This window comes from Bemisia tabaci, chromosome 3 (assembly GCF_918797505.1).
Source record: "Bemisia tabaci chromosome 3, PGI_BMITA_v3".
Classification (NCBI taxonomy): domain Eukaryota; kingdom Metazoa; phylum Arthropoda; class Insecta; order Hemiptera; family Aleyrodidae; genus Bemisia; species Bemisia tabaci.
Genome location: NC_092795.1, coordinates 5,643,115 through 5,670,352, shown reverse-complemented (window position 1 = coordinate 5,670,352; position 27,238 = coordinate 5,643,115). Strand labels below are relative to the sequence as shown.

Here is a 27,238-nt window from a genome sequence, read left to right as displayed (position 1 = left end):
ATTCTTTCATTGCTTACAAAATTTGAACATTTAAAAGTGGTTGCATGGGTTATGTTATTTGATTTTCTTTGACGAAACAACCGTTAAAACTAATAATTTGTCGATTTACCCATCAAAATTTGCATGTCTTAGTCGAACATTCTGTGCACAACAACTCTCAATAGCTCGTTCTGTAAACCGCCAAACTTCATCTGAGTTTTTATCTATCATCTGAAATCGCGATGTATCATTTTACTGCTTTGAAATACTCTCAGAGGGTCAATTTTACCTCGTTTTATTTGTTCCATCTTAAGGGCCATCTCGCTTAACTTCCTCACATTAATCCTCGCAAGCACGGTCGAGTCCAGTTGGAGTTTATATTATTTATATGTATGTGATGGAAAGCAAATATGCAAAACCGCAATTAATGTATGATGCCTAAGCAATTAGCAAAAAGCAAACGTTTTAATTGATATAAATTTTTCTTCTCAGTAACTGACTTTTTCTCCAAGAAGCTAATCACAACGCATAGGAACGTTAGATATGTACTTTTTAAAATGGTCATATTGATCTAGTTTTGTGGTACTTCAATAACATACTGGTCTACTTTTTATGCTCCAGAAAAATTCCTGCAGATACTTTGAGAAAAAAGGATTAATATTACACTAGTGCTCAGATTGATATGAACATATTTTGGCAAGCCACATCAATCGAAAATAAAAAACCTATTAGTTTTCTCAATAAATCGATTCCCAGAGTGAATAGCGAACTCTCCAAGTAAGAACGGGGTCAAGATAATTTTGTGCACTTTCAAACGACACTAAGTATTTTGAAATTGGTAAATCGGTTTCACCTAGATAGGATAGGGAAAATGCAGAAAATTCGCAAAGCAGGAAAACTCTGCTATTCCGGTGTGAACACGTAAAGTATACCGCCACCGCCACCCACTTATTCTCATGGACAGACAGTGATGGATACCGCCACGTGTGGCACATCGGTCAAAAAAGAGAAAAGGAAACTATTCGGTTCTATTGCACGCGAACGTTGAATAAGTGCTCTATAAGTCACATTTGGACAGCAGTTTCAACTGAAAGGACCTAAGTGCACGGACTTGGAACGAAGCAAAATAGTTTTGAGTTCTCCATAGATTTAAATCTAAAAAAAAAAAAAAAAAAAAAAAAAAAAAAAAAAAAAAAAATTATTGAGTTTTTGCATTTTTAATCATTTTAGGTGGACTTAAGTTTCGGCGATAGGAATTTTGCATCCAGACAAGCTCAATGCTATCCTTGACTCAATTTTTTTTAAAGCGTTGCTTGATTTCTTGTGAAAAACGCAACCAATTCGTTAGATGACGATTCTGTCGGTCGGATGGAAAAATATGTCATCAAAGAGTCTTCAATACACTAGGTAAATGAATGTCAACGTTGAGACTGCAAGAACGCGCATCTCGGTTTCGACATGTTACAGACTATCCGTCATACTTCCTTTTTCAAGTAGAAAAGTACTTGAAGCTATTTCTCAAAAACTTCTCTGGTTTTTCATCTTTACGTGAGAGATATTCCGTGAAATTTCCAAGTAATACCACTGGTGTGTTCCCATTTGCTAAAATAAAATTGGAACGGAGATTTTAAAACACTGCGTACTCGAGATGCACGTGTCTACACTTCTGCAATTTCACCGTTGGTGTATTGCATCGAGGCACATAACACGTGGAATCTTTCAAACATGACAGACGTGACACCCATCCTGTCCCTAAATGCCACTTTCGTTGAGATCGAAAGAAAGTCGAGGCGCCTTCAAATCTGCATGTATGCAGTACGCACTTCCATCGAGCTCGAATAGTTGCATGCAGACGCCTAGCATTTCTGCTGCTCCTATATCCGTCAGAGGCGGATCTAGCAATTAGGCAACACCAGATTCCCTCCGTTTAAACCTACGTAAATAATCGATTCTTGTCGGAGCACCTGGCCCCTCCATGAATCGATATATTTCCATATGTTCACGGAAAAAAAAATTGCTGATTCAGCAATTCAATTGCTAAAAACAGTGAGTGCAATGTTTCAACGCAGATTTTACAACAAAAAAGTGCTACTTTAACCACATTCTAAACTAATTTAACCACGGGGGTAGTTAAAGTAGCATTTTGTTTTGTTGTAAAATCTGCGTTGAAACATTGCACTCACTGTTTTTAGCAATTGAATTATTGAATCAGCAATTTTTTTTTCCGTGTTTAAATGGAGAAAAACAATGTTACCAATTTGCTGGATCCGCCAATGATATCCGTCGTTCGAAATCTTTTATTCCGACCAAGGACTTCTGTTGACTACAAAAAATTTGCATGGCTAAATAAGTATATGTTATCGATGAGCTCAACCCTGCGATCTTCGGAATTTACCAGGATTAAGGAATCACGCACAATTTTGGCGCGTATACGTAGTATACCGCCTTTGCGATCGTTTCGACCCCCCCCCCCCCCCCCCCCCCTCGATACAATAACCGAGTCCCCTAGTTCCTTACCGAAAAGTGACTACCGCGAACTTCTGAGATTTTCCAAAGCGTGTAAAAAGTTTACTAATCCGTCAATAATAATGATTAAAATTTGTTTCTCATTCTGGGGCTCGCTAGTTTATGTGTAATGAATACCAAGAGTCTACGTTTCTTGGTTTTTTTTAAAAAAACCTTAGAATGGGGCGCGCTGATTTAAAATATGCATATACTGGGTGGGCCAGAAGTTCCAGGACGGTCGGCTAACTTTTGAACGGTTCGAGATAGAAAAATGAAACTTTGGGAATGTTCTTATCTCAAAGGGGACCATCTTTTGGGGGAGTCAAAATTTTGGTCCCCCCTAAGGGAGGGGGCGGGGGGGCCCCCAACTTTTTTTTTTCAAATGGCAACCCCTATCTTGTGATAGCTCATTCGAAAGACCATAAAAAATTAAGAATTTTGGCGCAAACCGCAGATCAATATCTTAATTTTTGACCGAGTTATGATAGGATCAAAGGTCAAATTTGACCTATTTTCAAAAAATCACAACTCCGGTTCAAATTATCGTAAAGAAAAAAATAAAACGGGAAAATTTACTAATTGTGTTCGCTTTTTTGTAAACATTGCAGAAATCACTTCGAACTAATTTTAAGGGGGGATTCGGACCTCCAAATACGTCAATTCAAAGGTCATTCAATTTTCCCGCGAAATAAGCCAATTTCCCCTAGATTTGCCTCCACATTATCTCAGTAAGGTCAAAATCAGTTCAACATTACGTTGGGCAAGTCCCCAAATTTCAGGAAAAGTTAAAAAAACGCAATTTAAGGTAATTAAATTTGACCGATTAAATTGGTTTTTTTTTAACTTTTCCTGAAATTTGGGGACTTGCCCAACGTAATATTGAACTGACTTTGACCTTACTGAGATAATGTGGAGGCAAATCTAGGGGAAATTGGCTTATTTTGCGGGAAAATTGAATGACCTTTGAATTGACGTATTTGGAGGTCCGAATCCCCCCTCAAAATTAGTTCGAAGTGATTTCTGCAATGTTTACAAAAAAGCGAACACAATTAGTAAATTTTCCCGTTTTATTTTTTTCTTTACGATAATTTGAACCGGAGTTGTGATTTTTTGAAAATAGGTCAAATTTGACCTTTGATCCTATCATAACTCGGTCAAAAATTAAGATATTGATCTGCGGTTTGCGCCAAAATTCTTAATTTTTTATGGTCTTTCGAATGAGCTATCACAAGATAGGGGTTGCCATTTGAAAAAAAAAAGTTGGGGGCCCCCCGCCCCCTCCCTTAGGGGGGACCAAAATTTTGACTCCCCCAAAAGATGGTCCCCTTTGAGATAAGAACATTCCCAAAGTTTCATTTTTCTATCTCGAACCGTTCAAAAGTTAGCCGACCGTCCTGGAACTTCTGGCCCACCCTGTATAAGCGGAAGCAAGCGAACTGATTCGAGGATGGCTGACCAGTTCGGCACTCCTTGAATGAGAATTTCACTCACTCCGTTTTGTTCACAACGTTGCTTTGACATATCTCCACAACACTGTTATCCTTTTCAAAAGTTGGTACTCCTTGCTCTGATAGCCGGGGCCACCAGGATAGTGGTAAGTGCAATCTGTGATGAGCCTCGAGACTCATTAGACCATTTGCTAAACGTGGCTCATACAGGAGTCCACTAAGCCCTCTCGTCCCCACGCTCCTGATCACTGCGTCGGCGTCACGAAGAACAATGGGCCTTGGGTCCCAACGCGGCCGATACCCGTACCCCAATTACTCACGCTTCATTAACCATTTCACCGTCACGCTAGGATTCATCCAATTTTCAAAAAAAATTGTTTCGCGTGTATTTAGCAATTTTTTCCTTACTCTCCGTTAAAACACAAATAAAAAGAGACCTCATTCATAAAAATCGGCCGAATAGAAGAGAAGTTACAGTAATCGAAATCCGAAGAAATCAACAAAACCTCGACTCCTCGATACGAAAAATAAAATGAAGGGGAAAAAAAGAAAGTATAAATTACAATTAAATATAATTGACCTCAAAATTTGACAAACAATTCATTTATATACCTAACGCTGAAAAAACTGGGAGAAATTACAAAAAATTTGCCTCTTGCAAGGGGCTTCTTTGTAAGAATTTTGACCTGAAGACAACGGTCGAATAACAGCAGTACTCCATACAATACACGGTGTGCCTGAACGAGTTAAACATTTTTCATACGTCCAAATCGAAAAATCTTTATATTTTTAACTACAATGTTTCTTGAATCGTTTAAGCAAAAAAAAAAAAAAAAAAAAAAAAAATTCCGTCGAGATTCTGGAACGCAAAGGCGCTTTAAAAGTATTCTGGGGCTATAATAGCTAAATCACCGGTAGTAAATTCGTTATATTATTAAAAAGAAATTGACTCCATAGTTTAATTCCTTAGTTTCTTGAATACGATTATTTTAAGCACTTAAACATTTATACCACCAATTTTAGCCATGGGGTGATTTCCTGAGAGCCGATAATATCACGAATTTCTCATAGAACCCCTCAACAGTGGCTTGCTTTTTTGGCAGCCGATTCGGCCATCGAACCGGAGTTAAATGGAAGCTGATAATAACCCAAAGCTCTGAGAAAAATTTTGAGATGAGTATAAGAACGGTTTGTTGTAAGTAGCGAGGAGAGGCGGGCAAAGCGGCTAAAATCCTATCTAATTTTTACAGTTTTTCTGTTGAATTAATGTTGCCGCGGGCTTCTGACTGTCCACACATAGTTCTGTTCAGCATATCGATACATAAGTATTTACATTTTACATACGTAGAATCTAATTTTCACGTCGGGGAGTTGACATATTTTGATTTTTTCGATTTTATACGGAAAATTGATGGTTTTTCGGGATTGAAATTATTATTGTTTCATGAAAAATAAATGCACCCAAAATGACTATAGCATATTGATTCTTACACATTTGCACTCACAAAATTGGTTGGTAAATTCAACGAGTGGGTGCATCGACCTGGTATATCAAGTTTCTGCAATTTTTTACGGCAAATCAGTAGATTTTCGGGATGTAGATTGCTTACTTTCAATTCATGAATGAATAAAGCAACGACATGGTTGAACTTCTTTGCATGGAAAGACGTTTAAAATAACAAAATCAAGACGTATTTAATGCAATTGCATTTATATCGAGTCAATTTCTTTTCAATAATATAACGGGATTTTTACTACCGGTGATTTGGGTATTTTAGCCCCAAAATACCTTTAAATCGACTTTATCTTCTAGGAGTTCGACAGAATTTTTCCTTTCTTCGCTTAAATTATTCCGTAGCACTTTTCTTCAAGAATCTGATAAGATTTTGCTTGAGGCAGATCAAAAAACTTAAATTCGATCGAATAGCTTTCTACTTTCACAATACACGGTCTCGTCAAGGTGCGTCTTTGACCTCGCAGTGTTGGATCGTGAATTCTCTTTTTATGCTGTTTGCCTATTTTGAAATCTCTGTAAATGAAAACTAAAGGGGTTGATATGTGCGAGTTAATGACGCGCCTTATCAACACATTGTGTTGGAGTTCACTGCTTGTTTTTCCGTAGGCTCTTGCGAATAAGAATTGCAACACCCTGTTGAGCTCGCTGATCTTTTTCCACGCCACTATAAAACAAATCGTATTCCTTTACACTTACAGAGCCTTGTCCTTTCTTCTTCGTTTCTGTTAATACCGTGACATCAAATCCGCGACTCCCTATCTCCGATACCACTTCCGTCATTTTCGTAGAAATTCCTTGTACGTTCCATGTTCCAAAAACCATCATCCGTTTACGTAATTTTTTCCGATAAATCCGTTTATTTCCATTTGTACCGAGGCAATTGTTATTGATTTTTAATACTACCATCAAATGAGCATACTACTTGACTGTCATAATACTGCTGAAACAACACAAAGCTGCAAAGAAATCGCACGAGCGCAACCTCGAGGTGTAGCAGATACTGACTAACGCTCTATTAACTTTAAAACAAACATCTAATCGCAGTGAAGATATGTCACAAAGAAAATCATATTATGCTTCTCCAATCGCCATCGCCGTGTAAGTCCGTCAGTGCGAGCGCGGAGAAAATCGAATGTGACACGTCAACAGATGAAAACAATTTTCTCCCTCCGTGCGTTGCTCCACGGACACATCTCAATTCCCACGTTAGCCCGGTCCCGCCGTGCTGAGGAGAAACGCCGTATGAACATTCGAAAGTTGCCAAATGTCATTCGATAAAATTGTTATTTTTGAGGAGAGTTATGAATTTTTTTCCTTGAAATTTTCAGGAACTTTGGGTGAAATTGCGAGCAAAATCATTTTTAAAAATCGGAAAGAAAATATTCACAAGTTAACCAAGGAATCCGTGTTTTATCGAAGGAAATTTGGCAACGCCTGGAGGTTCATACTGCGTTTTTCCTGTGCTCTCCGTCTAACTGAGTGCTTTTCGCGGCTCACATGCATTCGGAGATACGCCCTTGCGTCGGAGGGTCGTCGAATACTGTCGCCAGCAAGTGAAACTGCGCTTGAAGGATATCAGATTCGAGATAAATTAAAGAAGAGATCTGGGAGGTGAGAGATTCTCAACCCCACCCACCCCCTCGCACATCCTCGCAATGAGCCCCCTCCCCTCCCCTCCATTTCGCTTTCTCACGCCTCCGCTGTTCACTAACAACAGAGCGTCTTGAGCCCCCTTCTACGTAATAACTTTTCACTTGAATTTCAATCTCCAAATTGAAGATTCCTCAAAATGACTCGATACAATGGAGCGCCCGCAAAGTTGGGGAATTAGCCGTCTTGGCTCGCGTAAAATTTGGCGGGAAACGCCACGTTGCCGTTGTCTTTCAATCGTTTCGTCTGAAATCCAACATTTCATACTGCTGCGCTCAAGGAGAATACCGTGTGGACCGTCAGCGGTTGACACATTTTCTCCAATAAAAAACGAATTTACAGGGAATGTTCGGAATATTTTTCTTCAAATTTTTCAGATGATTTTGTTCGCAATTTAAATTTAAATAGTTTGTCACTTAGTTAGTATATTTTGAGACATTCAGCGTCACAGGCTATTAACGTCTTTACAGAGAATTTTGAAAATGGGAATATACACGAAAGTTTAGATTTTTAAATTAAGAGAGGTGAAGAGTTTCAGACTTTTGGTAGTAATATTGGGTTCATCGCATGTAAGTGAGTTTGTATCTCTGTTGATTGTAGGGGAGTTCTGCAAATTATAAGGCATACAATGCATATATTTTTTAAAAAATAAATGATTTATCTCGGAAGATTTGGCAACGACTGGGAGCTGATTTGGCGTTTTTCCTTAGCACGGTTTATTGAGGAGACTCATTGGCACTACCTATAAAGCGCTGATTTGCATCATAGAGAGTGTAAATAAACAGCGCTTTACATGTAGGAAATAAAATGTTATAAATCAAATTTTAATTATTACGTTCAAAATTTAAAATGTTTGGAGGGAGAAAATCGATCCACAACAGAATTACAGTCTTTACGGTGCTTTGATAGCCAAAGTTACTCATTCGAATCCTATACACCTACACAGGAGAAAATTATGGCAATTTTTACGAGAAGTATGAATAATCTGGCATCGGTCTACTTGATTTTTGATACAGTGATCCCGAGGAATGAAGTTCACCAAACGTTCTTTAGCATTCACCATACTTTTGATGAGGGTGACCAGAGTCAGGTTCTTGGCGACCGTAGAGTCTGTTGGCAATTACCGTACTCATATCTTTGTCGCTCAAACCATACTTTTTTTCAAAGTGTATCCTTGAAAAGAAAAGTATCACAATCCGAACTATACTTCTGGCTGATTTTCGCGGCATCCCTGGTAAAAATTGGCGTTAGGAGCTGCGTTTCAAAATACCATAGGAATTCTTACAGCCGGCTGAAGAAGGCAATAGAAAATCATATAGCTGGCTGTAGAAAGCGGGGCAAATCATATAGCCGGGCTATACGAAGCGATAAAAAAGTATGCAGCCGGGCTATAGTTTCTATTGCCGGGCTTTACACTTTATCGCCATCGGCTATAAAAGGCTATAAGAAATTGTAGAAATTCGTGTGCTTTGGAAATCATTTAGTTTGATACGGAACCACCATAATATTCACAAAACACACATTATATTTTCCTTTAATACATATTTTTTTTTCATCAATTAAAATGAGAATAATCCATACAGGATGTGCAAACATTTCAAAATCATGAGTTGAAAAACGCTGACTCCGCAAGATTATATTGGAGTCTAACACAGAGCGGAGCGGCGTGCTGCCAGCGATAAGCGCGCATCAGCGCCTACAAACCTAACAGGGATACTTCACGCATGGCGAAATGCGTGAAGTATCCCTGTTAGGTTTGTAGGCGCTGAGGCGCTTTTTGCGCTGGCTGCCCGCCCGCCGCGCCGCAGCGTGCCACGGCGCTTGAAGCAACTATTTCACACCAGAGGTATTGCACAGTATCATACGAAATTGAAGGCGCTCCAACATATTAGGAATGGCATTGGCAGGCATCCTTCCGAAGTACGAAGCTTTCCGCGCAAAATAAATCAAGATACTACGGCCCAAAAACAGAGAAGTAATCCAAAAACAGTCCTAGCATCCGTAATGAACATTTAGCATACACTTTATCGCCTGGCTGTTGCTCAATTGCCATCGGCTATAAAAGGCTATAAGAAATTGTGCAGCCGGCTATAGAAGCTATTGAAAATCTTACAGCCGGCTTTAGGTTTATGGTATTTTGGAACACAGATTCTACTGCCAATTTTCATCAGGGATGGTATGAGAGTAGTTGCACTGGCTAGAGGTATGGTTGATTTAACGATTCTTTCGGCAGACTTAACTGCACCTCTGAGGGGTGCAACTACTCTTACATCTGGCGGTAAAATCAGCCAGGAATACAGTTAGGATTGTGATACTTTTTTCCGTGTAACTGCGCATGGTTCGCTTGAGCACGAATACATGCACATTGTTTCCCGTGCCGTGTCTTAGCCCACTTATCGCAGAGCTCATCGGCACCACACGCCTACTCTATTTTACCCCCGCGGGAAGGGGAGGAACCGCGAAAAAATACGCCTCCGTATTTGCGACGGTTATTCGCGAACGGCGCTTATGCAAACAGCTCAGGTTTCCGAGTTTACATAAATCATATTTACGCAAACTGCACGCCCCTGCTCTGCTCTGCCGTGCTAGGGGTAGAACGCCTTACGTCCATTCGAGAGTTGCCAAATTTCCCCGGATATAACATGTATTCTCGAGGGAAACTAGGCATATTTTTCCTTGACATTTTCGGGTATTTTAGATTACATTGCGAAGAAAATTGTTTAAAAAATTGGAATTAAATATATGCAAATTTACCAATGAATTCGTATTTTATCGAAGGGAATGTGGCAACCCTGGGAGGATCATAGGGCGTTTTCCCTTACGATTCTGTTAAAGGGACCGAAAAAACCTGGGAGCCGCCGGGGGGACCGAAGTAAGTGCCTCAGTCTCGGCGAACTGGGACCAGGCAAACTATATCATGAGCGGAGCTTTTGTGCAGTATTTACTTTATATAATTGTGTTTTTATTTTTGTTGTTCTGTTTCGCTCCTCCAGGAGAAAGAAAGAGAGTTCGCCGGGTCCAAATTCCCGACGGATCTCCATTTTTGGCCCGACAATACTCGGTGTTTTTTTTTTAAACCTCAAGTTAGTGCAAACTGTACGCTCGTTATTCCCGTAATGCCCGAATTATTCGCCGGAACGAACCGGTTTGTGTGTGCTTTGCGTTTTCCGAGTGTCTCATTTCTCGCTTCGAACCCACGGGCGAATGTAGACGCCCACGAGTTTATTAAGGCAGCTCAAATTTTGATGAAAAATTCTGGGTCCGCGAAAACTCAAAATTGAATTGTTGACACCGGAGCATTGGGGAGTTCGATGAGCGATTTGTTTGTTGCGCCAAACTGGAGTTATGACGGTGTGAAGTTTCAAACTCAAGGAGAGTTGTGGTGAGGGGTGCTGTTCAAAATTCCAAGCTCCCTACTGATTATTGCGATTCATAGACAAAGTGACTAACGAAAAAAAGAAAGAGAAAATTGAGCGATCTGATTTGTTGAAACGGGGCGGTTTAATGCTATGACAAGAATGCTATAGACAAGGGAGGAAATTATGGACTAGCTATAGGGTATCTTAAGGGTTGCCGTAAGTTATTCTATTACATACATGCTTTATCCATCGCAACCATCCGCCTCCAATAGAATCGCTCTGTTTTCTCTTTTTCTCCCTTGTCAATTGCTTTGTCTATCAATATTAATAATCAATCTGCTAACACTTCAGGGTACGAAATTGCAGGGTTATGATGAATTAATGCATGTATTGTCACCCTTTTGAGGAAGATGCTTGGTGATGGCTCGATGAACTAAAGTTTGGTTTATATTCCATCGGACTTTTTTTTCGCATTGTCCAAAGAACTTTAACACAGATTCTTATTTATTACTTAATTTTAGGCTTTTCAAACACAACTTTAACGTGTCTGGCGTAAAATTTGCATGAAAATCCGTTGTTGTGATACTTTAATAGAGCTACATTTTACATTGAGGGACTGTTATTTCTGATTCTTTTTATAAAAGCAACATATAGCGCCAATAGATTCCCTATGTGGATGGGTGGATTATAAATGAATCAAAGTTAAAAGTCCCTTATTACAACGTTCCGTCCAAAATTTCCTTTTCTAGTGCACTGAGAAAAGGCTTTTAAACCAATTAGTGGGCTCCTATGGAACACCACTAATAGTAGTAAAGGCAACATATAATAGTTGGTTCTTTAGTTAGTTAGTTAGTTAGTTAGTTAGTTAGTTAGTTAGTTAGTTAGTTAGTTAGTTAGTTAGTTTACGACGATCAGCGACCAGGCTATTTACGTCGGGGACCGGTATGTATACCTTAGTATGGACGAGATACCTTAGTATGGTTCACAGACTGAGAATCATTAGTTCATTTACGACTATTAGTGGTGTTTTATATGAACCACTATTTAGTATAAAGCCATACATTTTTCTCCGTGTGGTCCATGGAAGTAAGAAGCCCATGAATTATCCCAACGACAGTGTATGCCTGCTCTCTTAAAGTGCGTGAAACCTCGGAGACAGGAGTTGGGACAGAGAGTCGTTAAAAATATCCAGGGAAGTAAAATATCTGCCTCACATGAAAGGCAAGAAGACTATCTTCTTGTCGCCGCTCGGTCTATGATGGAGAAAGGCTCAAGTTTCCGAGCAACGCCCATTCCTGTAATCCGGCTAACAATAGCCATGCTGCAGTTTAATCCGACGGAATGTGGGAGCAAATTTAGCACTTTCATAATTCGTTTCTCCTCTGACGTAAGGGCGTATCTGCATGTCAACGTAAGCCCTGGAAAGAATAGAGTTAGACGGAGAATAGGGCTCAAGTGGAGACACGTACAAAAGAGACGGTAAATGACGTCATCCACCGCGGCACTAAATATCATGATATCATCCACATTGGTTTGATCAACACACAATACTTTGCAGTGGTTCCACGTAAGATACGAATAAAACTAAGGGACACTGGCATGCACCATCGCGGTTAATTCGGGGTTCGAAGGGCGCCAACTCCGTTAACATTGGATGTAGAAACTTGATATTTGGACAGTTCTTAGTTTTTGCCGATCTATTATGATCAAAAATCATCAAAATACCAAAACTTACCAAAATTGTAAGCTTAGTGCAACTGACCTAGAATGAATGCGGGTAGATTGGGTCCAAAAATGGAACCAAATCGCATCGATTGATTCCATTTTTTCGCCACTCGTCATTTTTTCCGAATTTTGAAATCGCAAGCCTGTTGTCAGGAGACTAAAAAATTCACGTATCAATTTTGACAAACAAATTCAACGTAATATGGCCGTGGTTTTTTTAGACAGAAAATATCGCATTCAAGTCCAGTTTCGATATTAGTATCGAATACGATTTTTTCTCTCTGAAAAAACCACGCCTTCATTACGTTGAACTTGCTTGTCAAAATTAGTAAGTGAATTTTTTAGTCTCCTGACAACAGAATTGCGATCTTAAAATTCGGAAAAAATGACGAGTAGCCGTAAAAATGTAACTAACCGATGAGATACTATATCACGAGTCGCTCTGACACAAAATATGGCGTCCATCAAATCACCTTAAAATCTATGTGAGATGTGAGGGACTGCAGCGCGAAATCGACACTCGATCCGCTGACGTGAGACGTCCTTACATTTTAAGTCGAGCCCCATCTCTCGTGTAACTCAATGCTATTTGGAGCTCTCTTGCGGAAGTGCAGTTACGCCCTTGCATCAGAGGAGCAAAAATTTAGGGGGAGGGACGCAAACAGTGTGACTGCGGACCGGACGACCACTTGGCGATCGATCGGACTAATCCTTATTTTTTGCATACTTGCTTCCCGGATACTGTCGTGCTGAGGAAAAACACCGTATGAACATTTGATTGTTGCCAAAGTGTCTGTAGTAAAACATTTCTTTTTGACAGTATAGATCGCCTATCCTCTAAAGTGAGGGCGTATGACTATTTCCACGTGACTCCTAAAAATCATAATTTATATCGACACCAAAAATCGCGCGTAAAATGGAGATACGCCCTTTCGTTAAGGGAGTTACGAAGTGAGACGTCTTGAGGCAAAAAGGAGAAAAAACCCAAGAGCCCGCACCGAGAAAAAAGGCAAGTTGACTTAACATCCTGGATGTAAAAAATGTTTGCAAGAACTTATAAAATGCTGAATCACCCGCTTCAGCAGTTACTTTAGCAATGCCAAGATGTAAAACTAACTGCCGTGGCTGGTGATTCAGCATTTTATAAGTTCTCGCACACTCTTTTTACATCCATAATATTAAATCAACTTCACTTTTTTTTCGGTGCGATTTCTCAAAAATGGTAACAAACTATCACATTGACGCGAAACATCCCCCATGAACACTTTTTTTTGCAAAAAATGCAGCGTTGCATTCTACTTCGGTCATGTGTAAAGAAAAAAATAGTCTACTGCTTGGTTTTTAGTCATTTCTGAGAAGCACAAGGACTTCCTCTTATTGTCTAGGTGTCCTATAGTATCTACTTCTATTTTTCTCAAATTCCCTACATCGGAAAACAATTGTAAAACATACCTTGAACTCAGTTAATGAGGCATTATCAAAAAAAGCAAATACTTTTTGTTTCAGCAAATTTTCCATGGATACGTCCTTTCTGGACTACGGTCTCTTTTTCAGTAGACGGTCACATCTGGATATTTTTCTTTGACATTTTTACACGCACCACATTCAATTACGGACAAAAATTATTTGAATTTGAATTTTTCCAGGAAATTCGTATTTCATCAACAGAAATTTGACAACGCCCGGATGCCGATACGGCGTTTTTCTTTAACACAGCAGTACAGCTGAGCAAACATAATTACGCTCGACACAACAAAGGCCTTTTGGAGTTGGCGATCAAAGCCATAGGAAATCGGATTTCTGTACAATTACCAGGAATAAGCCTGATGGACGTTTGTTGTCAAATGTTTGAGCCCCACTCTACGATCGCGTGAATTGAGAGGAGAAATTCGACACCGCGTATCGTAGGGTCGAGCCGTCATCGCTGGTTTTCGGACGTCAGGCATAACTTTAATTTTCATTTTTTTTTTTTTTTTTTCACCTTTACACGTGGCAAAAATGGAATAAAATTAAAGCCAAAGAAGAAAAAAAAGTTAATATTTCTAATTTCAGATTTGTCAATCATGTATGACGTCGTAGATGGAACCGATGGAACCAAGTGGGGGAAAAATTGTGAGGTAATATGAAATGTGAGTACGGTGGTATCACCGATATAATAGCAGACGGTCTATATCGGTGAATTTTTTATTGACACTATTTAATTTTCGTCGTAATTGCGTCAATTTACTTAAATTTTTAATGCTGGGCTTTTCTTGGCATTTTAATAGTCTAGTACTAATCGTATGAAGATTAAGTCTGAATTGGGACTCAAGCGCATTTTCCGTTTACCTAAAAAGGGTCCGTAATGTTAATGCTACTCTTACGCTGTTTTAAGGGTTTTGTGAGTCATGAAACGAGGAAAAAGATGAAGAGAGTAGCAAAAAACAAGAGCGTAAAATTTAGATGAAGGGAAAGGAAAAGAAGAAAAAAGAGAAGAGATGAGAAAAGAGAGGAAGATAAGAGCAATGATAAAGAAAAAGAGGAAGAAGAGAAGTAAGTAATGAGGAAATAAAATAGCTTTTTACCGAACCGGAGATGTTATTTTAATGCCATAACAGTCCGCCATCAATATTTAGTTTAGGCCACCCGAGCTTCCTCGTGGTCGAATAGTGGTATCATTGTAAAATGGCAGGCCCACTTGGGCCACACACAAATGAGGGATTTTTACCGAACGGGTTGATTTAATTAGTACAAAATCGACGGATCGATAGCAATAGATAAACGGGAAAATATCAATATCGATTCGATCAAGAAATTTTATAAGAACAGGCAGGTTTTTATAATCCGTTCGAATTATGTTTATGAAAACAAATCTGGTCTATTGCTCCGGTAAATTCTAGTGAAACTACACGATTGATTAAGTGAGCAAGTATTAAAATTACAGTGTATGGCAATGAAGCATCTAGACCCGTGACTTTCATCGCAGATTTTCAGCTGGTTTCTGTATAACGGTCGTAGTATTCGGTGCATATAATCGAAATCTTGGTATAAACGATTTGGATGACCAAGCTTTGAAATCAAACCAAACCATGGAAGAATATTTACAGAATGAACCAAAATTATGACTCCTTGAGCCGAGAGGACAGTGCTTGGATTGTTAAAGTGGGGAATATTTGATTTTTCTCCGGAACGCCCTTTAAAACAGTTACGAACACTGCATCAAAATTTCAAGCCGCATATTCATAGTATGAACGATGTTGTAAGCGTTTGAATTGAGTCGTTCCTAAAGCTAACAACGGCACCGAACAGTAGGACGAGGCAATGTCATGATTGGACATGACGTGGAGACTTTAAGAGCTTATTCTTTCATTGCTTACAAAATTTGAACATTTAAAAGTGGTTGCATGGGTTATGTTATTTGATTTTCTTTGACGAAACAACCGTTAAAACTAATAATTTGTCGATTTACCCATCAAAATTTGCATGTCTTAGTCGAACATTCTGTGCACAACAACTCTCAATAGCTCGTTCTGTAAACCGCCAAACTTCATCTGAGTTTTTATCTATCATCTGAAATCGCGATGTATCATTTTACTGCTTTGAAATACTCTCAGAGGGTCAATTTTACCTCGTTTTATTTGTTCCATCTTAAGGGCCATCTCGCTTAACTTCCTCACATTAATCCTCGCAAGCACGGTCGAGTCCAGTTGGAGTTTATATTATTTATATGTATGTGATGGAAAGCAAATATGCAAAACCGCAATTAATGTATGATGCCTAAGCAATTAGCAAAAAGCAAACGTTTTAATTGATATAAATTTTTCTTCTCAGTAACTGACTTTTTCTCCAAGAAGCTAATCACAACGCATAGGAACGTTAGATATGTACTTTTTAAAATGGTCATATTGATCTAGTTTTGTGGTACTTCAATAACATACTGGTCTACTTTTTATGCTCCAGAAAAATTCCTGCAGATACTTTGAGAAAAAAGGATTAATATTACACTAGTGCTCAGATTGATATGAACATATTTTGGCAAGCCACATCAATCGAAAATAAAAAACCTATTAGTTTTCTCAATAAATCGATTCCCAGAGTGAATAGCGAACTCTCCAAGTAAGAACGGGGTCAAGATAATTTTGTGCACTTTCAAACGACACTAAGTATTTTGAAATTGGTAAATCGGTTTCACCTAGATAGGATAGGGAAAATGCAGAAAATTCGCAAAGCAGGAAAACTCTGCTATTCCGGTGTGAACACGTAAAGTATACCGCCACCGCCACCCACTTATTCTCATGGACAGACAGTGATGGATACCGCCACGTGTGGCACATCGGTCAAAAAAGAGAAAAGGAAACTATTCGGTTCTATTGCACGCGAACGTTGAATAAGTGCTCTATAAGTCACATTTGGACAGCAGTTTCAACTGAAAGGACCTAAGTGCACGGACTTGGAACGAAGCAAAATAGTTTTGAGTTCTCCATAGATTTAAATCTAAAAAAAAAAAAAAAAAAAAAAAAAAAAAAAAAAAAAAAAATTATTGAGTTTTTGCATTTTTAATCATTTTAGGTGGACTTAAGTTTCGGCGATAGGAATTTTGCATCCAGACAAGCTCAATGCTATCCTTGACTCAATTTTTTTTAAAGCGTTGCTTGATTTCTTGTGAAAAACGCAACCAATTCGTTAGATGACGATTCTGTCGGTCGGATGGAAAAATATGTCATCAAAGAGTCTTCAATACACTAGGTAAATGAATGTCAACGTTGAGACTGCAAGAACGCGCATCTCGGTTTCGACATGTTACAGACTATCCGTCATACTTCCTTTTTCAAGTAGAAAAGTACTTGAAGCTATTTCTCAAAAACTTCTCTGGTTTTTCATCTTTACGTGAGAGATATTCCGTGAAATTTCCAAGTAATACCACTGGTGTGTTCCCATTTGCTAAAATAAAATTGGAACGGAGATTTTAAAACACTGCGTACTCGAGATGCACGTGTCTACACTTCTGCAATTTCACCGTTGGTGTATTGCATCGAGGCACATAACACGTGGAATCTTTCAAACATGACAGACGTGACACCCATCCTGTCCCTAAATGCCACTTTCGTTGAGATCGAAAGAAAGTCGAGGCGCCTTCAAATCTGCATGTATGCAGTACGCACTTCCATCGAGCTCGAATAGTTGCATGCAGACGCCTAGCATTTCTGCTGCTCCTATATCCGTCAGAGGCGGATCTAGCAATTAGGCAACACCAGATTCCCTCCGTTTAAACCTACGTAAATAATCGATTCTTGTCGGAGCACCTGGCCCCTCCATGAATCGATATATTTCCATATGTTCACGGAAAAAAAAATTGCTGATTCAGCAATTCAATTGCTAAAAACAGTGAGTGCAATGTTTCAACGCAGATTTTACAACAAAAAAGTGCTACTTTAACCACATTCTAAACTAATTTAACCACGGGGGTAGTTAAAGTAGCATTTTGTTTTGTTGTAAAATCTGCGTTGAAACATTGCACTCACTGTTTTTAGCAATTGAATTATTGAATCAGCAATTTTTTTTTTCCGTGTTTAAATGGAGAAAAACAATGTTACCAATTTGCTGGATCCGCCAATGATATCCGTCGTTCGAAATCTTTTATTCCGACCAAGGACTTCTGTTGACTACAAAAAATTTGCATGGCTAAATAAGTGCGTTATCGATGAGCTCAACCCTGCGATGTTCGGAATTTACCAGGATTAAGGAATCACGCACATTTTTATTGTTTTGTGTACAGCATTTACGAGGATACCCCATCTTTCCCTCCCGTCTTTAGTTCCTTTTAGCGAAAATGAGGCGTTGGGTGCAGAAAAGGCTTCTCCTGGTTGCAGTGTTCCACATTCTCCAGTGCTAATTTTTATTTTAGAGAGAAAACTATAGGGATAATTTTTCAGGATTTTTCGTTTTTACCACTGTATAATCATGAAGCAAATTCAGTAAAAAATTTAACGAATTTCATTAATTTGTTTTAATTATAATGGATGAAACGTTAGCGGTGATTTTAAGACGCTACAACCAAGAAATGCCTCTCCCGTTCCCGGCGCTTCAAGTACGTCCAATTAAGAATCGAAAAGGCGCAGGGATCACCTAGAGTACCTGTATAGCGAGAATATAGACAGATATGAAACTCCGAAAATCTATCAGGCCTTCACCGTTGCCTCCGCAAATGAAGTTAGGGCCCAGAAATGCAGCCAACCTATGAATTTCAATTATTCAGAGCGATTTACTGATACAAATGTTACGGACCATCGTTTATAAAGCACGTATTTGACTAAGTTTTGGCATAAATTTACTCATTTTTGCGGAAGAACGCTAATTTATGTACATTCTTAGCCATCTTGGTTAGAATTGGAATCTGCAGACTGGTAGTAAAATTTGGTGCGTTAGAAGTTGGTTAGAAGGGTGGCTGCACTTTTGGGCCCTAAGCCCTCCATGAAGCGATCTGTCTATACTCTCGCTATATAGGTACTCTAGAATCACCTCCCAAATTTTCCGAGAGCTATATTTATGTAAAAAAAAACTAGAAGAAATGGAGGAACATTAAAAGATAAGCACTGCTTCGATGGAGGGTGAGCACAATACCGATGGCTGACGGTACGCCTGGGAGCGGCTATTTGTTCGTGTTTCTGTTGTGATGCGCAACTGATTAGCATCCGGATTGAAGTGGAAAAATGCATGTCTCGGGAACGAGGCGCCCGGGCGGGGATTCGCGATTCCTTTCATTTTTCAAATGCCTGTTCATTTCGAAACGCCCTTTGAAGTCGCCCAGCCTTCCCTCGCCCCGCGTCCCCACCCCCCGCCCCGCGTCCCCACCCCCCGCCCCGCGTCCCCACCCCCCGCCCGCTCCCTCAAAAGACCTCGGCAGAATAAACAGTCTTTTTACCACGCGCCGGACGCAAAACATTCCCGGACGCCGATCCCAGATCCCGCTGAAAATTCCCGGTTTTCCCCGGTTTTTCCCCGGGATCCCGGCGACCGCGCAACCGTGTCCGGGGATAATTGGTGTAGAGTTACAGTGTCACGAGTAGAGGCTGACTCGCCGCGCCGCCGTCGGAGAAGAATGGACCGCCATGGAAATGGAAGGCGCAACGGAGGCACATGATTATTCTTCCCGGAGATCCCGCTGCCTCCCGTATTCAATATTTGTATTTTCGGTTTCGGAGGCTTATTAGGTTTCACAGAGGTCTCGGATTTGCGACCTGTTGAGCCGCCCGTCCCACTTTTGATTGGTTTTTTTTTCACCCTCCCCCCCCCCTCCTCCGCCCCAATCGGTCCAAGGGCGAACTTGTCCTGCGGGAAAAATAATTTGAACGCCGGGTGAGAAGCTTTTCATTGAGATTTGGCAAATGAAGTGACGGTTTTTATTGAGATGCTCTGTTTGATGGGAGCTCTGCTGAAATTTGATTGGCCCGCTGAGGCTTTGATTTTGGTTCTTTGTTAAGAAAGTGAGACTGGTCTAATTGGAAATTTTACGCTCTTTAATTTGGAAAAAACTCATTTTGCTTAAAAAGCCGTGAGATTTTTCGACTTTTTGACAGAGATTGGGCAACTTTTTCAAGATGGCGGAATTTGCTCAAGTTTTTTTTTCGTGAGCAAAGTCGGAATTCGAATTCTACGTGAAAGAATCACATAGGAGATATTCATACCAATTGTGCTTAGAAATTTTTCAAAGGGACCCCTATTTTATTCCAGAGTTCCTGAGCTATCTCTTAAGTAGCACATATTGCGATAAGTTACGATTGAGAGGTTTGAAATACAAGACAAATAAGTGCAGTTTTTGATAAAAAAATTGACATTTTAATGATTTCAAGTCAAACCAATCTAAATGCATATTCTATGAGAAATTCACTCCCAAATTCCAATTTTTAATCATCAAAAAGTCAGATTGAACTTTCTTTCCACCATAAGGATCTATGTAATTTTGAAGCTTGAAATACGTATTTCTCTAATTAGCAAAAACTGCTCTTATGCGCCTTAGTCTCCAAGCACGAAGCGCCTCAATTAAATGGTAAAAGTATGGCTGCTTGATCGAAGTGATGAGTATATTGCCTATACTGATCGAAGGAACACACCTCTACAAAGTTGATTGCAAATAAATTTAAATGAGTAACAAGTCCCCGTTAGACGCGACTTATTTTGATGTATGGAACTCGTCGTGTTGATCGTTTGAAATTGGCATTCATTGACGAAATTATGTAAAAATATTGCCATTTTACGGTAAAATAATTGAAATTTTATTACATTTAATCACAATTTCCTTTCAATGATTTTATCGCATCACCGGACAAAGTGGAAGTTGATTTAACATTCTGGATGTAAAAAAAAGTTTGCGAGAACCCTCAAAATGCTAAAATACCCGCTACGGCAGTTAGCTTCACATCTTGAGATTGCTAAAGTAACTGCTGCAGCAGTTAATCCAGCATTTTTTAAGGTCTCGCACACTTTTTTTACATCCAGAATGTTAAATCAACTTTACTTTTTTTCAGTATTGCCTATTTTGGGCTGTAGCCCAAACCCAAATGATTGATCTGAGAAGGTCATTGAATGATAGAACTCACCTAAGAGAGACATGAAAAATCCGTAGGCCTGGCACCAAGTAGTACCGAAAATCCAATAGTGATAAATTGCAGATATCAGTGGAAAAGGATTGCCCATCAAACCAACACAGAAGTCTGAGACAACAAGGTTCAAGAGGATGATATTTAACGGGGTCCAAAGCTGAAAGAAACCAAACATTTCGGATGCATCAACATATCATAAAATAAAACCACTGTAAGTGCCAAATCTATCATTTCACTTTCTGAGTTTTTTTTATACTTTAAAAAAAGAACGCTTTTAAGAGTATGAGTTAAAAAGTGGGGAAAAGAAATTCCCAACACGATTTTTTTTTAAAAATTCAACAGTTCAGGCGTTTGTAGAAAAATGAAAGTTTAATATCAGTTTTCTAAGAGTTTCTATGTTCTTGTGGTAACTATTCCCACGCGTAAGTGGTAATAAAATGGACGTACTTATGCTAAAAACAACTATGTGCATGAGGATTGCGTGTGACATAGTTCCTTTTAGCATAAATGCGTCCAAATTGTATACTTGAGTTATTTAAGGCATCAATAAACACTTTTTGTGAGGACAATTCGTCACTGGTTTATTTCCCCGCTTTTGCCGATGAAAACTTCAATTCGAAAATTGCGGCCGGAGGAGGGTGGAGCTTCAAAACGAACGCAAATGGATCAGTGGCGTAGCGTGAATTGCGATTTATCGATTGTCATGCCATTTAAACCCACGGTAAAGAATCAATTATTAAGGTGTTCGCTGCGAACACCCTGTTCATCGATCTATTCCATAGGTTTAAATGTTCGATCAGTCGATATATCGCAAAGCACGCCACCCCACTGAAATGGACCAATCCGTTCGCCATGCTTTGAAAACGCATTTGAGTGGTCTCCAATTGAAAAATCTGCTTTAATTTTCGCAATTGCACAGGTGCATTGTTCTAGCTTACAGTGGAGAAGGAACTTTCTCTCTTGGGCTTTGCCGAACGAAAGCGGGTTGGAATGAGGAGAGGTAGGTAACCTTATCTGCTTAATGGTTGTTTATGAAACGATCAAAGCATCTTTTACGCTCAAGGCGGCAGCATTCACAAGGAGACCAGCCCAATTTCCCGCCATTGATGTCAAAAGCTGCCGTAAAACCATTGTTGCCACATTCGTTTCAAGGACCGTTATCATTTTGCGTTTGAAGGGGTCTTATTAGGAATATTTTATATGGGGAGAGTAATTATCAATCTATTTGCGTAGGTTTCCGTTTTAGGTCTTTCATTCAGCTCCTAGGGATCAATGTGAACCAGTTGGTTTACGATCGCAGGAAAAATCTTAAACTTTTGGTCTAATAACACATACACAGCCATAGAGCTATTTTACTCTCGGTTCGCTAGTAAAATTACCACTTTGTTTATTTCTTTCAACGCAGTGCAATTCTATATGGACTGCATTTTAGAATAAAGAACTTCTATTTCTGAGTCATCCTTAAAAGCACCTATCTTTCTATTAAAACTTATGTGACACAAATGTTATATTTAAAGTTTGGTAGAAACAGTTAGTGTGGTCGGTTTGATGTGATTAATTTTTCCCGATTTTTTTTCATCTGTTTAATTCATTCCTTTTTTGCGCTTTAAAACTGTACTGCATTTTGCAATAGTGAATTGCTACATCTGGCTCATTTGTTACAGCACTACATCAATTGACACGTATGTCGTTTCAAAAATGAGCCAGAACTAGTAGTTCCTCACTGTAAAATGCAGTCCAACGATCAATATTACTTCGCGAAACGCGCTTATTACTACGCAAAACGCGATCTCTACGATGCAAAATGCACTTATTATTTACCGAAATGCACCCACATTACATGTCTGAAATTTGATGAATTTCGTGTTTAAGTGGAAACTACTGAGTGAAATAAACACGAGGATACCCTTGGTTCATGAAATGAAAAATTATTGGAGAAGATTTGACAAAATAATCTAATCTGCCAAAATACGTGTGTTTAAATGAGAAATGCCGCAAGATGAAGTCACAAGGCGGTCACTTTTAAATCTATTTTTATATTGTTTCCCATATCAGAAAAATATTGTGAAATCAGCTCTTTAAGCACTATCAGATATAGCAATAAAAAATTTGCATGCAAATTCTCAATTGAGTAATAGTTAAAAAAAAAAAAAAAAAAAATTCCAACCGATTCTGACCAACAATCAGAACGTAAACTTTAAAAACAATCAATTCCACAAGATGGCGCTACCGGCAACCTCGAGAGAGAGAGAGAGAGAGAGAGAGGGGGGGGGGGGAAACCATATTGATAACTTGGGCCTGAGACGCTTTAAGTATAACATACCGGAGACGCAAAGCCTCTAAATAGATTGGGAGGCACGTTGCCTACGCACCCGGTCAAAGGTTCATGGAAGGGATGATCGGGGTGAAGCTCTTGGATTGGCACGCAGGATTGCACGGGATTTTCAGAGAATAAGTCCTCAAAGACGGTCTGGGTTTTCATCCCTTCTTCGGGTTTCTATTTCTGCCAGGAGGAATCAAGTGAAACCCGAATTCGTCGTCGGTGGAAATGTGTCGCCAATCAAAATAAGAGCGGGATCTGTTTTAAAACCACTCGTAGTTAGTGCTTTTTCTACTCTGTTATGATACCTGGTAAGAAAAAGGTCGTGTTTATTTTAGGTATCTTCAAATATACAAGAGTGAGAGTGCTGTCCAACGTGATGCTTGAAGGAGGGTACGATTGTTGTACGAAATTATGAATTGCGTGCAACTTCCCTTACGCAGGCTAATATCGACATATGGACTTCATTTTGCAACGTGGAACTATAAATTCCGGCCCGGTTTAAAAACAACGTATGTGCCATCAGTTTCACTATGCACATGAGTGATCTTCCAGAGGAGCCAGAATTAATAGTTCTAAATTGCAAAATGCAGTCCATATAATGTTTGGTATGAGGCAGTGTCTAAATTTGATCGGCGGCAAAGAAAAGGATTTTTATTTCAAAATAAGTCTAACTAGAGTTGTTGGTATCAGAGTCTGAGGAAGCGCGTGTTCTACAAACATATTTGGCGGAAAATGCAAATAAATATCGGAGTTGGGATGGTTTGAAGCATACACACAGTTAATGGAAGAAACTTTCATGCTTATGGTTGCGTTAAGGTTACAACTTTTTCGATTAGATCAACCAAAAGGTCTTGGTTAATCGACCGTATTGCTGATAAAATCAACAGAGACCATAGGTCAATCTGAGATATCTGCAAATGAAGAAGGTGTCCTGGTGAATTCATGTACTCTCGTTTTTTCTTTTCGAAGTCACTCAGAGACCGCCCGGTAGGTGAAGTGGTATGCGGTGAGTGCTTGGAGAGTCAATACGCCTTCACTACCATGCGTATGCTACACGGACATCTACGGAGTTCGAATAGTTGCATTCAGGCGTTATAATGCAATTCGTTTGGTGTTCATCGGATGTGACACTTATTGTAAGGGCACTTAGCTATTACATCTTAATTAAGTTCCAGCGGTGTCTAATTTGCTGGTGAAGTAAACCATTTACTGCTATGAACTGCTGGTGAAGATTGAAGGAAAAAGCGACTTGATTCAAGCAGAAACCCGCTTCCATTAAGTTATTTTATTCTCGATTCAAAATAAAATCTTCTTGACGGCATACTCAAGAATGTTTCTGCCTAAATCGAGTCACTATTCTCTCTAATGAAATTCGAAAATAAACCTCAGCACGGATGCAGAACATAGTGAGTTTTTTTTTACTACTGCTCTCTCTTTGTGCCATCGTATCTTGATTTATTTTTTTAGAAAAATTCCGTACTCTTAAAGAATGCCTGTCGTTCTTAATATGTTGGAGAGCCTTCAACTTCGTATGATGCTGTGCAACACCTCTGTTGCGAAATAATTGCTTGAAGCGCCGCGGCGCGGCGGGCGCGGGCGACCAGCGCATCGGCGCCTACAAACCTCACATGGATACTTTACGCATGGCGCAATGCGTGAAGTATCCCTGTTAGGTTTGTAGGCGCCAGTGCGCAATGCGTGAAGTATCCCTATTAGGTTTGTAGGCGCCAGTGCGCAATGCGTGAAGTATCCCTGTTAGGTTTGTAGGTGCCAGTGCGCGTGTCGCGCTGGCAAACGCTTAAACCAACGCATAAGCAACCAAACGCTTAAAATTGGACGTATTTGACAATAGAAGATCGATGCACAAATGGATCAAAACCGAAGATTGTATGCTTCTTGGTTTTTTTCCTTCTTATATTCATTATTGTATAGTTCTTATCAATAGAACTACGGCTCATTGACATTCGTATCGATGACACCGCTTAGAAAAGGTTTTTCAAATATTTGCCACGTTTTAAAAATGTAAATGTTTATAAAATGTTGTAGTATGTGCCATGAGGCGTTGCCAAATTTCCTTGGACAAATCACGAGTTTTCAGGAAAATTTGTAAATATTTTTCTTTCGATTTTTCCGTAGATTTTGTTCGAGAAATTATCCAATCAGTCTGAAAATTTCAATAGAAAATATTCATGACTTTCTCCAAAAATAATTATTTTTTGAGAGGAAGTTTGGTAACATTTAAATGCTCATAAGACGTTCGTCCTTACACGGCAGTATTTTCGTTTAGCTTTATCTCCACGCACAAACTGACGTTCTCAAAGAGGCTCATTGATGCTTTTTGCGGTCCTTTCATTGGCCAGCGGTTTATGTCGGGGTAATCAATGAGCTTCTTTGAAGCCTCTGGTTTGAACGTGGAGGAGAACCTTTTGTATCTTAATGGAACCCTAAACAAAGGCAAATTAAGAACTAAAACACCTTGATAGATACTTCCTACTGAGTGGAGCACGAATAGATCCACGATGTTCAAAACAAACAAGAAGAAAAACAAATGTACAATATAGACCTGTTCATTCTGCTGAACACTAACGCGTAGTTACAGTGCAACGTTTAGTGACGACACTATACGGCCGAAGATCGCCGTGTTAGCATTCAGACGTTGCCATTTTTTCCTCCAATTAAAACCGACCTCACAAGAAAATTGTGAATATATTTCTTCAAAAAATTCCGATACTTTTTATCGGAATCCATTCAAAAATATCTGAAAATTTCAAGAAAAATTAAGCATAATTCAAAAACCTGTTATATCCAGAGTTTCGTAACTCTCGAATGTTCATACGGCGTTCTTCTTTTGGCACGACAATATAGATGCCGTATTTTTGCGCGCATACGTCTTTGCGATCGTCTCTATTCCCCTCCTCTTGATAAATTGTATCGAGTACAAAATTGCGAAATTTGACGATAAAATATATCGAGTGCGTTGGTTCCTTGGGAGAATGACCGGCCGGCTGACTTCAAATTTCCGGAAGCTCGTCAAAGAGTTACTATCTGTATAATGCTTCAATTTTGTAGGAGGGAAGACCCTATTGCCTCCTTTGTCAGTTGATTTGTCCATAGCTTTTTCCATCGTTTTCAAGAATCAGTCCTCTGGACAGCAGATGAGGACGGAACTTTCGCGCATCCCCCGAAAATTTTGAAAAACGAGGGTTTTGAAATTTCATCATTCTCGAATGGAGGCGGATCCATGCAGCAATTTGGCAACACAGGATTTACTCCATTAAAAACTATGTCAAATAATCGATTCTTGTCGGATCATCCGGCCCGTCCGAGCATCGATACATTCCCATTGGTTTAAATGGAGAAAAACAATGTTGCCAATTTGCGGGATCCGCCAGTGTTATCGAATAATGGGCTCGTCGCCATGCTCATCCCTGCAAAAATACTAGAAGTGTGGAGAGCACAATAATACTACTAGAACACTGCCGTGTTAAGAAAGAACGCCGTGTGAACATTTGAGAGTTGCCAAATTTCTCTTGATAACACATGCATTTTTGACGATATACATGCACATTTTTCTTTGAAATTTTCAGATATATTAGATTAAATTTCGTACAAAATTGTCTGAAAGTTTTAGGGAAAATATATTCACAATTTTCCCTGTAAATTGGGTTTTTATCGAAAGAAATTTGGCAACGTCTGAAGGCTCATACAGCGTTTTTCCTCAGCACGGCAGAACAATACTTGAAAGAAATTGAAGGAAAACAAGGCGGAAAAAGTTGTGCTCGATACTTTCATATTCAATTCCTCTCGTGTTGCCTCGAGGAAAACAAAGGAAAAACTTCCAAACCATCATGCACGAACATACATTCTCTTGTGATTGTTTAAAACGAAGTTACCGAAATTATGTCAAGATCTTGCTCTTGCTCAATGTGTTAAACTCATCCGGTTTAATATTGGCACTTGGCCTTCGAGCTTTTGACTTTGATACGCAATTAAGCACCTAATGTTGGAAGCAAGGTTACCAGACCGTCAAAATAATCCGCTCGGATTTCCTGCGAATTTTATTTTTCTTTGTTTTTCGTTTTATGTCGGCGTTCGCAGTTTGGTGAACAATTCCCGCCCGGAAAAGCTATATTCATTGGAATTCGTATCAAAGG

At 39.4% G+C, this 27,238-nt stretch overlaps 1 protein-coding gene across 1 annotated transcript in view; it reads right to left on the bottom strand.

Moving 5' to 3' along the window:
- LOC109030779 (parapinopsin) overlaps nucleotides 1-27,238 on the bottom strand; it is a 192,171-nt gene that overhangs the window by 44,290 nt on the left and 120,643 nt on the right. Inside the window, exon 4 of the mRNA XM_072297683.1 lies at nucleotides 20,759-20,918. Within this exon, the coding sequence (XP_072153784.1) occupies nucleotides 20,759-20,918 (160 nt within the window). The remainder of the gene's footprint in view (nucleotides 1-20,758; nucleotides 20,919-27,238) is intronic.